Genomic DNA, 17545 nt, shown 5'->3' with positions numbered 1-17545 from the left:
TGTGAACCTTTGTCTGTTACCATAACAAAAATTAGATATTTATCTAGCAGCGTTAAATCACAATGTTTAGAATAGAAACCCATGTTTTCGGAAGAATTCACACTAGGCATGAGCGGTCTATTGCGGTCAATCCCCTTAATAAATGACACCGAATCCTTTTCTGTTTACCGCTTGCAACCGCGAATAATGAAATTTTTAGCCGCGAATGCAGGAACTGGGTTGCAATTTTTTTACCCGCGAATAATGAAAACGCGAATAAGGAAACCGCGAATAAGGAACTTTTACTGTAACATAAAACTTACTTCTTATATAATCATCTTCCAAAATGATAATATTATTCGTTTGCTTTATTGATGGACTTGCGAAACTGAAAATTCAGTGTATTAACTTTTTTTCCCTAAATGAAACACATTTTTCGTTACGATTTATTTCTGTATTATTCTTAAGTGTCAACGACAAATTATTATTGAAGGGTGTTTTTAATCGTTCCTAGTTCGATTTTTGGAGCTTGCTGGTGACTGAAGTACGGGCTGGAAAACGGCGCCAGAAGTTTAAATTGTCAATTATTTGAGAGATAATGGCCTCGTAGCTTGTTTTACTAATGTAAAATTACTTTGAGAATTGTACGAGAATGTCATAGCGTTAATTTGTTTTAACCACGGACTCTTTATAGTTAAATTGTCGGTTCGAATTATTATTATATTATACTTCGTTGTTTTATCTGCTAATAAGAATCATTAAACTAACAAGCAGAAATTAGATGTATGCAACTGAGAAGTTTTTAAATAAATAAGACACTTTTTACAGTTTGTACGATATTTTGTAGGAAATAAGTCAACTACTGTAATATAATCGGGAGATTGCGTTTACGTCACCGACATACGAAGCAATCCAAAAGCTACTAATTTTTTCCTTTATTCAACATGGAAACACTATAAATTAATAAAGCTAATACTAAATTAAATCGTACAGTTATTTATCTGATAGTCTTTTTTTTATGTATATTATATCGTATTATACCGTAGATTTATCTCAGTTAGATGTATTATTCGCACTGAGACACATGCATGGTATTTAGTAAGTTTATCAAATGATAATAAATAACTGTATTTAATTGGAAAAAATGTATTAATAAATTTTAATGCAACGCCTGCATACATAGTACCGCTTTTTCCGAACTTTCGCAATAAAAGCGATGCGTTGGCAAACAAGAATAAATTGTTTTGGATCAGTTTGTTCTGCGGATACTAAGCCTCGCGCATTCCGCGGCGAAATACAAAAAAAATGGAGTCGGAAAAACAATTTGTAATCGTAATAAATATATGTCCTTACCGAAACGTCTAAATGTAGTGTTACATGTGCATAATGAGGATGACAGAAAAGGTAAGAAATGAGGAGGTATTAGAAAGAGTAGGAAAACAAAAGGCGCTCTGAAAGTCAATGAGAAGCAGGCGAGATAGTTTGGCAGGACACCTTCTCAGGCTAGTTAGAGACATATTAGAAGAAGAAACAGGAGTTGAAAGGACTGGAGATAGACCTAGATTAGATTAGATTATTGCTTATAAACAGTTAAAAATGTGGGATGTTCCAGTTTTAGGGAAATGCGACGATTAGCTTAGGATATGAAAAAGCGGAGGTGCGGGTCCAACCACCTTGTGATGATGAAGATCATGAAAATTAACCACCAAAATCAGTCATAAATAATAAAGATTGCCATTAAAAAAAATTAATGACGCTAGAACATCAAAAGAAAGTAATGATATGCTGCAAACATTTATTAAATCGCTATACTCGTTCGAGATTTTTTTCAAAAAACTAAAACAGAGTTTATTGGATTTGTACGTTACTCTATTTCCACACTGTACAACATCCGGACAACCAAGAAAACGCATTTTCCCGGAAAGGAGAGATACATTTCTAGTGGGGTGTTCTGAAAAAAAAAACAACTTTTGGGTGTTTCATTCCCACTAGCCAGTGGGCAGGTAGTCCCTCCGGACTGCTACAGAAGAACCTCTTCAGCCTCCTTTCAGGAATCGTGGGAAGGAAACCACAGAAAAACTTGGACCAAGACAGACGGACCCGGAATCGAACCGGCGTTATTCTGAATGCTAAGCAATCGTCTAAACCTCCAGGCTATGCCGCTCGGTAAAGTGTTCTGAATATCTACGGCTCATTTATAATGCAAATTGTAACTATCTATTCTGTGGGTGGTGAGTAGCCCTTTCCGCAATGAACTGATATTAGGACATTTAATTAAACGGTAGAACTAACTAAAGCGGCTGCTTCCGATATCCAGGATGTTGTAGTTTAATTGGAATATTTAATTAAAAAGAACCAATGTCAATATTAGTTCGTAGGATCATAAATATTAGGTGGATTAGTACTGGTTGTGGCCCAACACCCGCCGACGTATTCATCAAGTGAAAGTAGATTGCGGTAAGAAAAGGTTACACTAATTTAGTGCATATATGCAAAGTGTTCTTCACTAAGTATGTACATTGGGTTAGGTTATGGTAGGAATGGATTCTATGATTACTATTAATAAAGTTGTTGAAAAATACTTATTATAAGTATCAGACATCTTGAATAATAATTAAACAAAAGGCGATTTACGAGTCAATGTTAAAAATTCATTCAGTGCCTTTCTACTGGCTCGTAAAAGTGCCCACATCAATGTTCAAAATTCTTTCAGTAGTCCATTAAGCGCGCCTTGCTCTCTGGCGGTCTTGCCTTTGAAATTGTAAGAAAATGTTTTCAATAAAAAATGAAAATGAACGGTTTACAACGAGGGTTCATATTTAATAATTCATTGTAAATAAAGTTTGTTCCCAGTATTGTTTTTAACGAAGTTCTATCCACTTCGGCAATAAACCATTTTGAGAAAATTCTGCTCGTGAAGTCACGGCAATCTTTTATGACATTAATTGTTTGTGTTGTGTTAAGTTAAGTAATTTTATCAATAATTCCAATAAACATGACAGAATGTGTTTTCGGCTATAGACTCATAGATCTATCCGTTTTCTCTGCACATGAACATAGTTCCTCATTTGAAAAAATGAGTTATTGACGTTTGAAACATTTAAAATTTGACCATTATAATGTAATGATCTAATGTGCTTTGAAAGAAATTTTTGGATGGAAAGCCAAGCGCGTTTCGTGCTCTTTTCTTAACAGCGATAGCTGCATTTTTTTATCGAGTATAATTGTCGAGATTTTAAAATTTTTGTATGGTACTACAAACGTCAAATTTTCTATAAATTATTAAATAACAAGCAAGCGAAAATTGTGCTTAACAAACTAGACATTAAAATCGATGCTGAATTCAAAAATGTAAAAATATGCAGGGTGTTCCATTTAAAATAAGGCAGCTGATGTATACTTCCGGTATATCTAGAAGTCCACCATCTCTGAAATTAATTTCTGCAGGTGAATGATTTGACCAGAGATATTTTTTGTGGGAAACATTTTCTTCCAATTTCAACGGCAAGACCGCTAGAGAGCAAGGTGCGCTTAATGGACTACCCTGTATAAATAATTAATTGTCACTGAAAATATTTTGTTTAAAAAAATGTACCATCAAAAACGCTGCAGGAACAGCTTTATTATAAATTAAAACCTTATTCGTGTCGCGAAATTATGTAATTTTTTAGTTATTTTACCAGTTTTATCTCTTAGAGCAAGACATGGTATTGTAGCGCTCATGCAATTACTCAATTGCATTTTTAGCTACAGAATTTTCACGTCTCAACGCTCGTTCCTAGGATTAATTCCTTTGTGTTGTGGCACATTCGAGCCACTTTTCCCTTTATATTTCTATGGTTCGTTTTCTTGGTGTTCATTGTGTAAAACAATATTTGTACGCGACGTTTCCTAAGTGTAGGAAAACAACACAAGATCTTTATAAAACTGTATAGCATCCACCAGTTCTTGGGCTTTCAATACAGTGTTGCATAATAATTGAGTATTTAATAATTAATAATTAATTTGATTGCTGATTTAACTGAGAGCGCACTTGATTTCCTTGTTAAAGTAGAACTTGGCGTAGACAAGTGATTTTGGGACAAAAAGTTCTTTTTAAATTAACTAAATTGACTTTTATCTCAACAATAATTTTTTTTCTTTTAAACTTTTTAATCTAAACATCGAAGACAGTACAACTGTAGAGATAGATATAGAGGGGCAAAAGATTAGTAGGTACGCTTAGATTTGCAGATGATATAGTAGCATTACCGTCTAGTGAGGAAGAGCTAGAGATAGCTTTAAATAAAATGGAAGCGGTATTGACAAAACAGTATTCTGTGAAAAAAAATAAATGTAAAACAAAAATACTGGTATGCAAAGGAAGAAAGAGCGAATATAAAGATAGGAGACGAAAGATTAGAAGAAGTGGCTGATTTTAAGTATTCCAGGAAGTCAGATAAGTCAGGTCGGAAGGAGTAGTAGGAATATAAAGTAAAGGATAGCGCAGTGTCAAGTCGCCTTCAATAAAAAGAAGTCACTTCTATGCTCGCCAACAGTTAATTTAGAAATTCGAATTGTTAAGTGTATGTTAAGAGCGTGGGGCTGTATGGGTGCGAAACATGGACGGTGGTCTTGGTGGAATAGAAAAGATTAGAAGCGTTCTAAATGTGGTGTTACCGGCGAATGATGATGTTACCGTTGATTGAGAAGGTTAAAAATGAAGAGATATTAGAAAGAATAGGAGAACAGAGGACTCTATGGAAGTCAATAAAAAATAGGCGAGATAGTTTGGTAGGACACCTTTTCAAGCATGAAGGTCTACTCAGAGACATATTGGAGTCAGAAACTAGAGTTAGGAGAAGTAGAGGTAGACCTAAATTAGATTACTGTTCGCAAATAGTTAAAGATGTGAGATATTCTAGTTTCAGGGAAATGTGAAGATTATCTGAGGGTAAGAAGGAATGGAGGTGCGTGTCCAGTCAGTCTTAGGACTGACGACCTTATAATGATGATGAATAAATGATATATACCACATTAGGTATGGATTTCGAGAAAGCTCTAAAAAATTTGATGTTTGACCTTTTTGTGAACATTAAGTATAATCTGAAACAAAAACACAAAATAACCATGAGAATAGTTAATTCGGACTTATATTTTATACGGTACTCCTCCCATTTTTAATGTAGGGTACTGATACTGATCTGATCAGATTAATTAAAGTTGATACTGGAAAATTATTCAAACTTGCTACATATAATAACATCCAGTTTTTCAATTTTCTTGTTATTTTTTTTACTGGCGTTGACCAGTTTAGGTCTTCAATCGTTTATGGCTGTTTCTTTAAACTCCAAATCTACCATATCCACATATATTCATTAAATATTTTGCTCCTAAAAATTTAACACAAGCACAAAACTCACGAAATGTGTATACTTTGTTCGAAATTGGACGGTTTTAGTGATCCAATTTCGAAGCGTATTTGCTGATTAATATTCTTACGTAATTTTCCGCCGAATTTATTTTCTTGGTATCGACAAGATTATAATCAAAATTCTTGGAACGTATCTTAAAGTTATCTTTAAATATGTTCAAACGATCTTAATTTCCAGGAAAGAAAATCGGGGAGAAAGCTAATTGAGTCTTTTTAAATTTTCAAATGCAAATCCGTTGTGTGGTTCTGAAATGCTGTCTAAGAAGTTCCTGCTTCAATGGAAAATGATAAAATATACTTTTCAGAATTAGAATTTCTTGAGATGGGCATAAATGCCTGAATTAGTCTAATATAACTATAAAAGAAAATAGGTATAATAAGCTGTCTAAAGGACATGGCCGATTGGACATGGACGAAAACTGCTCCAGCATTCGGTCAAATATTTGACCAAACCGAATAGTTATAGGGACTCGTGTACCTGAAACCTCGTAGGGGTTCCTTCGCATGTACTGCGTGTTACTTTGCTATATGTGTCCAGACTTATCCCTCATTCCACCATTGCTTGGCATTTTGGAAGACGTCCTAGTCCGGGTTCGTCTGCATTGGTCCAAGTTTTTCTGTGGATCACTTAGGCAAATGCTGAGGCAGTGATATTCCACAGATAATCTTAGTAGCATTAGTAGCTGGTGGGAATGAAACACCCAACAAGAAGAAAAGGAGGAAATTCTTCATTCTTTAAAAACTTGTTTTGCGATTGGACTATTTAAAATTATTAGGAAAAAAAGGACTAAATTTAAGAAATCTGATTCGGCAATATCTGGGTTCATACTCTGAGAGTCCATGCGGAAAGAAGGTACTACTCTGTTTCTGCCATTTCTACTCTTCTTCTGTAGCATTCGTTTTTGATCTTAACAGTTTGTTTATATCATTTTTTAACAGTTTCTCTTCAAATTAATCTTGGTAGTACCAAGTTAAGGAACTTCCTGAACAACCGATTATACAGGGTGCGGTAACATAACTGCCTTTTTTGAAATGCGCGCTATTCTGGTTGTAGGGGTCGTAGTGGGTCGGATGTACTTTCATTCGAGAGATGTGCTTCTAAAATATTGTTCCCTATGAAGAACTGGAGCCCATCAGAACACCTCAGAACATTGAGGTATTAAAAGCTTCAGTGTTGCAATCCCCACGGCGTTCTGCGCTCAAACATGCATCTGTTCATGGACTTACTGGTTGTTTAGTGAGACTAATTCAGCAGGGCGACCTTCATTATCATCCTTACAAGTTGACGATTGTATAGAAACTCTCAGAATGGGACTTCAATTGTCGAAAAAACGCATGTGGGGTACTTCTCGAAAACGTCCCTGAAGACATAATTGTTTTTTTTTTTCAGTGATAAAGCCCATTCCATCTTCACTTGAGTTGAATCATCAACAAACTGAACATGCGCTACTGGGCTGACACTATTCTCCGAGAATTACAGCAGAGGCTTTTACATTCATCTTAAGTTACAGTGTGGCGTGCACTTTCCTCAGCTGGGATTCGAAGAAAATTAGATCACAGTGACAATAAATTCCAACTGGTATGTGACCATGTCGGAGGATTTTTTTTTACGCCTTAATGAATTAGGTTTAGAGGATATTTGCTTCCAACAAGACGAAGCAACGGCTCACACTTCAAGGGCGTCAATAGCTGTTTTGAGGGAACACTTCGCTGAAAGTCCATCTCCATAAGGAGCAATTTAGAGTGGCTAGCCCACTTACCCGATCAGACCCCTTGTGAACTTTTTTGTCCGGCTCTGAAATGAACCAAAGATCTTCAAGACCTACAGTCGAACATCCAGACAGAAATTACCAACATCCAGGCAGAAATTACCAACATCCCCTCTGCAATGCTGACGCTAGAACGGCTCATTCAGTGTGTTAAAATTGGGGGGGGGTCACCTACATGACATGATTTTCAAAACTGTGTAAAACAAAACTTGAGATACATTATAGAAAAAAATAAAATAAAAAGGTTTCGGATTCACGAAATGAGTTTTATTTCGTTCTAAAAAAAGAAAGTTACGTTGTCGCCGTTACGAATACCTGCATTTGCTCAGTTGTTTTGTTTTGCCATAAAAATAGGTACATTAATGTGTTCATGTAGACCTATTTATGCAGTAGCTATGTGCATGTCCAAAAATCCTAAACTGCCTTTTACATATAAGTAATGCAAAAATCCTTAAGGTTTCCCGTAATAGAAGTCGGCTGAAAGCAGCTTTTTTCCAACTCTTTCAATGTCATACTATTAAGTCTGCTCATTTACCGGCTCGTTGTGACGAATGCATTTTCCAGACAGGGTCAAGGTGGCAGGAAGAAATAAGTAGGCCGAGTCTTTTCGCGTCCTTCATACAACTGAGTGTCTTACCGCAACACCCACGGTCATTGGCGCGTCATTCATAACACCATCTTCCTCTTACTTTACATCCGGATGTAGGTATTCCGCTACTGTTACCCTGGTTTTCCCTCTTCCTCCTTAGACTTATCATCAGTTTGGTTGTTTGTTCTCTTCCACCCCATCTAAAATGCATTCGTCACGTTCTTGTTCAATATCCATCTCTCACCGCTCTTATCTCTCTTGTTTCAGAGACGGAGGTGGTGGCGGCTGCGTCGAAGGCGGCGGTGGCGGAGTTGGAAGTGGTGGAGGTGGCGCGGACCGTCGCGGAACAAGTGCTCGTCGCGCACCCAGTCTCCGACTGGCCAACGGTCGTGTTGCTGCCGCTCAGTCCGAAGAAGAAATCCGTTCACCACCGCCGCGTCGGCTTGCCAAGGATGACTCGATCAAGATCAGTATCGAAAACACCAACACGTGCACTGATTCGCTGGTCACCGCGCTAGACGACGAGACGCTACTCATACAGGTAAACCGTTGTTGTTATCGTCTTAACGATTAGGTACCAACTTGCCCATATCTACCTGCCTGTCTCTCTTTTATAGACTGTTTTTTGTTTGAACACGTTAGTAGTATACCTGTTTACCTTTACGATTCTAGTCAGGTATCCGTTTAGTGTTGATAGTTATACATACATGCGTAAGTGCCGGTGAAAAGGTTTCGATTTCCGGTGTTGTGCATTATTTTATGTGTTTGAAGAACATCTCTCCGATCTACATTAAGTGACTAAAACTATGTTTTTGTATAACAGAAAGCAGCTGTGGATTTCAACAATGAGGTCGAATTTTTAAGAAGGTAAAAAGCTAACATAAGGTGGTACTTAATTATTTATTAGCGGTTGAATGGTTTACTAAAACCAATATTAAGCCGGTAGCTTCAGAGCCATAATACTTTTTTTTTTGTTTTTCAACTTTTACAGTTGCAGTGGTACTGATATCCGGTACCTAGGTACCTATTTAACACCCAACTTGAAATGGGTAAACATAAAGGCTCCTATGTTTGGTTCTATGATCATTGACTACATTGATGCTTACCTTTGACCTTTTTGCAAATCAATAATTAATAATGCTCCGATGGTTAATGTTAAGATTTGGGATACATTAAATTTGAAATTAAAAAAAAGAATAATAAAATAACATTCTATAAACTGAAGAAGTACCTATACCTTCCAATTTGACAAGATATCTGATAATGAATATTTTAAATTAAGCAGTTTACTTAATTACTAACAATTAGTATGAATAATTAAACATTAACAGTTATTGAGTTCTGATATCTTCAATGATTATTGTAACATTATTATTGGTAAAAACATTCTTTTAGTTGATGACATCCGGTACAGATAAAGCAAATTCCTTAGTTTAAACTTTTAAGAAATGAACTCCAAGCACTTCTGTAGTCATGCCTTCTGCTTTCAAAATTATAGTCCGCTAAATTAGTGACTGGTGATTTCTCCATCCAGCATCGGAGATGGAGGGATCTTTGAAGAAGCTTCGCCTCTCGTGCTAGCAAAATGTTAGGAAGCAAGTCCAATACAGGACGCCCTTTAGACTCGAATTAAAACAGCATTAGTTCAAAAAGTCTGTGTTAATGTTGAATTTGTTGTTATTTCTTTGAAATTAATATTTACTGTTCGTTTAATTCTGACGTGATTTGGAACGCTTAGTCCAAACTGTAGGCCGGAATAGTCTCAAGACTTCAGGGTTTTAAGATATCTCAATTTCAAAATTACCTAATAAAAGTCATTTTGGTCCTTCTAATATCACTACTTTGTGAAGTAAAATGAAAAAACGAGTTCCGGCATATCTTTTGTCTAGTTTAACTTCAAAATTGTCTCAGTTTGTCAACACATTAACTTCAAAACCCGAATGATACTAATTTAATTCGTATAGAATATCTCGAAATGTGCTACAACAATCCTAGGAATAGATTCGAGTATGCCTTCGAAGATGATTAAGTAGGTGCCTACTTACCCTTCTTTTTGATATTCTTCGAAGTTCAGATTCGGGCTTGTCGGAAACAGTACAATTCTACTATTAGATACCTCATCTCTTTTAGATTTCCAATTTTGGCTTAAGGTATTTCATTTAATAAATACTTCTAGCCTAAAGTAACGTAGAAATACAGAAATATTTTTTTTTAAGTATTCATCAATAAGATTTACTTTAGATGTAACATAAAAACTAAAAAGTAACCGCATATTGACCTATTGTAGTTGTTCTGACCAGTATCACTCTGGTTAAGCATTAAATTTCCGTAAAATTCATGTGCACATAGCGTAAAGAGAAAATACAAATAATACCTGGGTATATTGCAAATTCCATAGGTAGTCTTTTTGTTGACACATTTATATGGCCTGAACAACGTTTTGTTTTGGATGATAAGTTCAAGGCTGTTTAAACCTTGATGTTTGATTTGAATAGATCAATTCTGTGTAACTTTTTATTGTTTAGAATGTTGCTGAAATTGATGAAAATTAGGCAGGAAATAAAAAAATGGATTGTGGTCGAACTGGGTCCAATTTCTACCTGGCGTTAAGATAAATAAAAAGGTTGTGGTCGAATTTGGCACCGATCGTGTATCTTTTAGAAAAGACAATGTTATTACATAGAAGGGCTTTATTGGTTTAAAATTGCATATTCACAATAAGTATGGAAAGTATTGAAAAATAAAAAATAATGTAACGAATTTTTATTCAATTGTGTGTACAATTTAATCACACCAACCATAACTTCAAAGATGCACAGTGCGACTGTTACAATTATTACAACTTCCGTCGTGCCCAAGTCGACCATGATCTGGGCCCAATTCAACAATCCAATATTTTACCTGCGTTGGGTCCAATTCGATATCGACGAAAAGATTTACCTGCGTTATAATAACAAGCAGCTTTAAATGAATCCAGTAGTGGTACAGAATCAGATTTGTGCCAAACCACGTGATATCAGGTGCTACATGAGGGTACTCATGAAAGAAAGATTCCTAGGATCGGGAATTTATCAAAGACTCGAACAGTCTAAATCGTTAACTACTTGCGGATGGTAAAAGTCTAATAGTCAAGGTCTGTTTCTTAGATCCTGCTTCCGCTTCTAATATCTCTGTAACCAACCCTGCATGTTTGAGAAGGTGTTCTATCTCTTTATGTTACCTATTTCTCATTAATATCTAGAATGCCCTCTGTTTTTCTATTGTTTCTTTTCTAAATCGTTATCTTGCTAGCCTTTTCTGACCACGGTATTTTAACATCTTCTTATAACCCCACATCTTCAACGATTCTAACCTTTTCCCTTCCGCAGCGTCCACCGTCCATGTTTTACACCTATCAGGGCTGTGCCCTAGACATACACTTACAACTCATTTTAAGTGGTTAGAAACATGCCCCATCGTTTTACCTGGATTCGCAGTGACAAAATTCCAAATTCAATCGTATTTTATCTCGTTCTCTATTTTTCTCTTGCTTACTGCTAGTGTGTATTCTTTCTATTCGCGCAGTTTTTCTCAAGGTCAAAACTCTAACAGTTTGAAGCGAGTTGTACAACGTTACACCTGTAATAATCATTTTTGATTTTTTTTAATAGTGATAAAATATATCTGAGCATCCTTGTCTGTTAAACGACCTGAAGTAACCCTATATGTATCAGAAGAAATTATTGAGTTACAATTAAAGAATATTTATAAGGATTATTACTTGCAGTCATTGAATGGGTGAATAATAATGCCTTCGTTCTGGCGGTTATTCCATTAACGTACCAAACGAGTCAATAAGCTTCGTTGAAAAATTAGGTTAAACAATTACCAAATCAAATTCCAATTCTGCGCTGACGAATTTTTACAGAGGCGGCTGAATGTAATCAATGTTTACAATTATACTAAAACCATTGGTGAGAGCGATATCGGATGCAATTGCTGGTACTTATATGTAGGTATCAGACCGCTAAAGGCCTGCAAATTGAGAAATGATAAGGAATTAACGTTAACTTAAAAAGTTAAAAGTGAGAAAATTTGCAACATTTGCAACGAATTGTGTTTCAAAATTCCTATTTTTTTCGATTTTTTCTTACATTCTAATCGGTTTGGAAAGATATTAAAGGTGCCTACCAGTTCGGTTGGTATATACTAAATAGGTAGTTTAGTTTAAATGGATTAAGCAGCATTGTTTAATCTGGAGATGTTCTAGGTTTGTACAAATATGTTTGCTCAGATATTTTAATTGTAATTTTTGTGTTCATCTTCCTAATTTTGTACGAATTACATGTCACTGTTAACACCGCTGTGCCTCGCTTTATTCGAATAATAATCAACCGAAACTGAACGAAAACGGTCTCATTTTTGTTTTCAAGTGTATGTATTTTCGTTTTTTAATTTATGAGTCCTGTAATAATAAGGTACTACCATTATCTAGGCGGCTTTTTATTATTTGCTATATATAAATGTTATTATTTAGTGCTATTTTTGGCCCAGCGTTAAGTCGATGACCTAATGGTAGTGCTCAGGTTGACTTAACTTGATGCCAAGTAATATTATACATCAATGACTAGTTGAAAACGAACATAGGGATGAAGCACTCTGAATTTTTGTAGAGTTAATTCAATGCATTAGTAATTAATTTTTTGGTGCGTGTCCAACCAGTATTAGGACTGACAACGTTATCATGATCAATTAATTTTACCCACTACGGATAACTTAAAAATTGTTGCTGCGGTTTTTAATATTTGGATGTACAGTGAAGTTGGTTTATTATGATTTCATTATTATGTTAATTTTGGTTTTCATATTAAATTCTCTATAGGATATAATGACTACGTTTAAAATGACTGAGTGGTGGAGCTAGATTTTGATTAATAAATTAGGATACTTTCACATATTTGTGTATGTATTTCGACCAGTGTCCTAGTTCTTAAATAAAAAGCTCTATAAAAGTAGAGATGCACCGTATAGTGATTCTTCCGAAAATCGGATAACCGACACAGCTAAAACCACAGCTGTTAATAGTTAATGTCTTCATTCGGGCGGGTTTTCCATTAAGTAAGTACCACCCTCACACCAACGTTCCAAACCAGATTAAGTCCCGTTGAAAAAGTCGTTTAAAAACCTAACCAATAAAATTATAATTCTTGTTTGACGGATTTTAACGAGAGGGTTGACTTAAAACGATATGCTTATAAACATTAAAAGTCTGCAAAATGACAAAAACATTATCGCTGTCGATCATACTTATGTATTCTTGTTAACTAGAAAAAGTAAGCAAGAACTGTATCGAAATAAACAATTTAGTATAGTAATCAGTAAATAAAACAAAATAGGAAACAAACGACCTACCCCAACACAAACTTAATTAATAATTTTCGTTAAGTAGGTCTTTTGTTATACATATTAATTATTATTGCTGGTTGTTTTTCGTAGAATTATCTTGCACTTCTAGGGACTCGGCGTTATTACCCCTGTACGCGGCTGGTTCCTAAAAAGTGGGTGTCCGGCCGGGTCCTAAAAAATGGGTGTTCGGCCTCTCCCTATATAAAAGTAGAACTTTCACGTAAGATGAACTTCTTATTAAAGAAAGCAGAAAGTGCTTTGATAATAAGCGAAAACGATCAGATGAAAATTTTTCTAAGGTAATTAATTATATAACCGCTTAACTAAGGATAACAGGTAGTCATTTGCAGATGACAAAATGGGGGAAATATATAAAAAAAAGGGATGCTTAATAAAGCATTAAATTAGTTAGTCAACTTCATTAATTTCGTGATGTATTAAATTTCCGAACGATAGGTACATTTTTTTATGTGGTGAATAAGGTTGTGCAATTTTCCGTTTTATTACGCTTCATAAAGTGAACTAAAATTATACTTGAAAACAGTAGGTTTATTATGAGGCTCCACAATCCCCTTATGGTTTTAGTTTTCGAGAATAAACTTTGATATCTTACTTCATTTATTTTGAAATTTCCAAAAAGCAATTTATTGAACTTTTTTTTATTCCTATTAACATTAATTATTTTGAAAAATCCTTTTTTATTGGAATTATACCTATGGAAAATATACATGTATCCATGTATCAGCTTTCAAAAATGTATCTATGCATACGCATTATACTTTGACCGATTTCGTAATGAGTGGTATTTATATGTAAAATATTAGATACATACCGATATATCAATCAATTTAGAAAAATCCGATACATATGATTATATGATGCGATCGGTCCATTTATTTTTGTAATTATACTAATTTGAATTCTGTATTGGCTAAATGATAGGAGGATGTAATTTTATGACTAAAATCATAGGTAACTCATCAGGGAAACTTTGGTTGCGATGCAGAGTGTTACTCTTTCTATTATATTCAGGTTTAAGTATTTTTACTGATCCTCCATGTTTAAATACTCACTGTTCAAACGAGATTAAAATGCTAACCAGCTGTTAAAATTTTCAAAAATACGCTGTAAAGAGATTTTAACAAGTATTTACATAAAAATTGTTTTAAGAATTTCAATTTTTGAAGCATTACTAGTATTATCGTCATGTAAAATTGTATTTTATTGGAACGCCTAATTATTGAAAGATAAAGCTTCAGTGTTTTGACTACAGTTTTTTCGTGGTATAGCTAACAAAATTACGTTTGAGAAGGTTAGTCAATAGGTCTCGTAGTATAGTATCATTTATTTTTGAGGGTGACACTGGAACTAGTGATACGTTTATAGTCATTGTTAACAAAACGAGCCAGGTAAATTTGGACTGGAGGATGGTCCTCGACCAGGTAGACCCTTGGAAGTGACTCTTTCAAAAACGGTAGTTCGTGTGAAGAAAGCAATACGAGAAGTCAAGCACGTAACCTATCGATTAATGATTGGTATCGCAGACAAAACTCAAGACTTACAATCAGTTCCTGACTCCTGTATCACAACTCACCTACTCATAGAACTGGACTGTATGACTGCGGCGGACATTGAAGTGTTAGAGCATCTTCCCTACAGGTCTGACTATTGCTATTATGTGCAGTGTCGTATCAAAAATTATATAAAATTACAATAACCGATTTCTTGTAAAAAGAGACTTAAATCTCCCAAAAATAAGGAAGGTAAGGTAAAGCAAATTAGATCATTGTTTTCACGTTATTCTTGCAAAATTTGCGATAAGAGAAAATGTTTAAAATGTTTATCACGTATTGTTTTTCTGTTAAAAGGAAACGTGAAGTATTCAAAATTATGCGTCTGACTACACTATAAAACGATTCAATAAAGTAGTTTATTAATTTTTTATTTGTTTAACATCTGTGTAATTTTAGCATTTAATCGTGGTTATAAGGTAATCAATACAAAATGTAAACTGCTGGCGATCTGTTTCAATGCCATAGAGATTTATATCCACCAGACAATTTGTATCAGCATCAAGGAGCCTGTTGTGACCAACAATCAGTTTTAGTATTTGCAATAATAATGCATAGATAATGAGAAAACAAATTTGCTAAACCCTGATAGGATTACTATAACGTGAAATATTTGGACTCTATGCAATTCATAGACAGTATGTAAAACAAAAATATTGGTATGCGAGGGAAGAAAAAGTATGGAAAGAGTAAATATAAAAACTGGAGACGAAAAATTAGTAAAAGTCGCTGATTTTCGGAATCCAGGAAGTCACATAATTTAGGATGGAAGGAGGAAAGAAGTCAGTTTAGAAATTTGGCTAAAGATTGTTAATGGTCTAAGTTTGGAGGTCGGTTCTGAACGGGTGCGAAAGGTGGATGGTGAACGCGATGGAGAAGGAACGGTTCGGAAAAACCTAACAGAAGGCTTAAAATTTGAAAGGGTATGAGTACAGAGGGCGTTATACAAGTCACTAAGGTAAAGGTCTAGATGATGGCCCCCACCACCTTCGGGGATGTTGATGAGGGGATCGAAAGAGGAGGTCCCCCCCACCACTGTGCCATAAAAAGTTCGTGGCGGTCTCACCCCTATAACTTTTTATGGGGGTGAGACCGCCACATGGTACAGTGGTGGGGGAGACCTCCTCTTTCGATCCCACCCACCCCCATCATCTAGACATTTACCAAGGGGAATAGACGTAGACCTAGGTTAAGATTACTGTTCACAAATAGTTAAGGATGTGGGATGTTCTAGTTTTAGGAAAATGCGAAGATTAGCTTAGGATAGGAATAAGTCTTAAGACTGACAACGATGATAATGGAATTCATAATAATTGTATCTCGTTTAGTGCGAGACATAGACGAATTATAAATACCTCATCAACTCAGGCTTCTGTTAAATCGACAATGTTATTGCGTGCTTCGTTTTAAAAATCATTTCTCGATCATGTAATTTTTAATAATAATATTTACCAAAAGGTTGCATTCAACCAAATGGACTGCGTGACATTGCTCGCGACACCGTGAGTGTTGGAAATAAATTGCACAATCAGAACCTGCGAGACTTAGTTTGCAGTTCGAATAATAGACAATATGAGTTCGGCTCATGGAGAATCTTTTTTGACGCAATCAACATTACCTTATTACAATATTATGCGCATTATTTATTTTAATTGGGCTAAATAATAATAATTACTTTATTATTCATAATAATTTATATACTTTTTAATTTGTATAGGGAAGATGAGATTAATATTTTATTAAAGGCAGGACCGTTTTAGGGTCAGACATACAAGTACAAAAGGTTAACGTACTTAGATTTGAGACGATATAGTAGAATTAGGATCTAGTATGGATCAAGGTGTTCGAAAACGATTATTATAGGTTTATGCTTGGAGCAAGACTTTGTAAGGGTGTAAACACAGACGGTGGATTCTGCGGCAAAGGAAAAGTTAGAAAAGTGTGAAATATGGTTGTATATGACGATATTAAGAATATCGTGGATTAGAAATATTGACGAGGTATTAGAAAGAGTAGAAGGACGAATGACGTTTTGAAAAACAACAAGGAATAGGCAAGTTAGGTTAGGTGTAAAGGGCTAGCTTGAGGTTTATTAGATGCAGAAACAGGAGTCAATAGGGGTAGAGGTAACAGATTAAATTACTCATCAGACTGATAAGTTTAAGAAAAGGGAAATTTATAAATTAATTTATGGGCCTTGTCATTAAGTCTACACAGAACATAGGAAAAGTGTAATTGTGCGGATGTACTTTATCTATAGAAATTTCCACTGGTCAAGTGAAACGAATAACAGTCGTATCACATTTATAATTTATTGATGCACACATCAAGAGTATAGGTTTTACCTATTACCTATATATAAATAATAAAAACTTTTCATTAGGTTTATTAGAACACCTAGTTAATTAACAAAATTAAAAAAATAAACAAGGTATACTGTTAAATGACCGAATTTTCTTAAATCTGTTCTAGCCATTTGTACCACTACCACCAACCCTCCTTCTTTTGTTCTCTTTTAGTAAATTGTAATATTTAGAACTAAACACTCTTGCCTGAAAAATTTAATCTTTGACGAAACATAAGTATGTTATACAAGTCAAAAAAGTCGTTGTGAAAATCTTATAATTGCACTGTTTCTTTGATACATATGTGTGGTAGTAAGTTCAATATTTATTTACTATTTTGTTGTGTACAACTGCTTATATTAATACGATATACGAGGGTGGATTGATAAGTTTCCGGCCTAACCAAGAGATGACGCCACTAGGCCTACCTTGAGGTGACATTCTATAGTACCATCCTTGGATAGCTTGTAGCTATAGTTTCAGCCCGATCTCCT

At 35.0% G+C, this 17545-nt stretch overlaps 1 protein-coding gene across 4 annotated transcripts in view; it reads left to right on the top strand.

Moving 5' to 3' along the window:
• Nucleotides 1-17545, top strand: part of LOC108740369 — a 243001-nt gene that overhangs the window by 168402 nt on the left and 57054 nt on the right. For 3 of the 4 annotated variants that reach the window (XM_018474662.1, XM_018474678.1, XM_018474671.1), the window contains exon 3: nucleotides 8018-8291. In XM_018474662.1, the coding sequence (XP_018330164.1) occupies nucleotides 8018-8291 (274 nt within the window). Of the gene's footprint in view, nucleotides 1-8017; nucleotides 8292-8573; nucleotides 8618-17545 lie in introns of all 4 variants that reach the window. The other variant, XM_025979097.1, reaches the window with a different exon arrangement.

Source organism: Agrilus planipennis, unplaced genomic scaffold (assembly GCF_000699045.2).
Source record: "Agrilus planipennis isolate EAB-ADULT unplaced genomic scaffold, Apla_2.0 scaffold26, whole genome shotgun sequence".
NCBI classification, from domain to species: domain Eukaryota; kingdom Metazoa; phylum Arthropoda; class Insecta; order Coleoptera; family Buprestidae; genus Agrilus; species Agrilus planipennis.
This window is presented reverse-complemented; position numbering and strand designations above follow the sequence as displayed.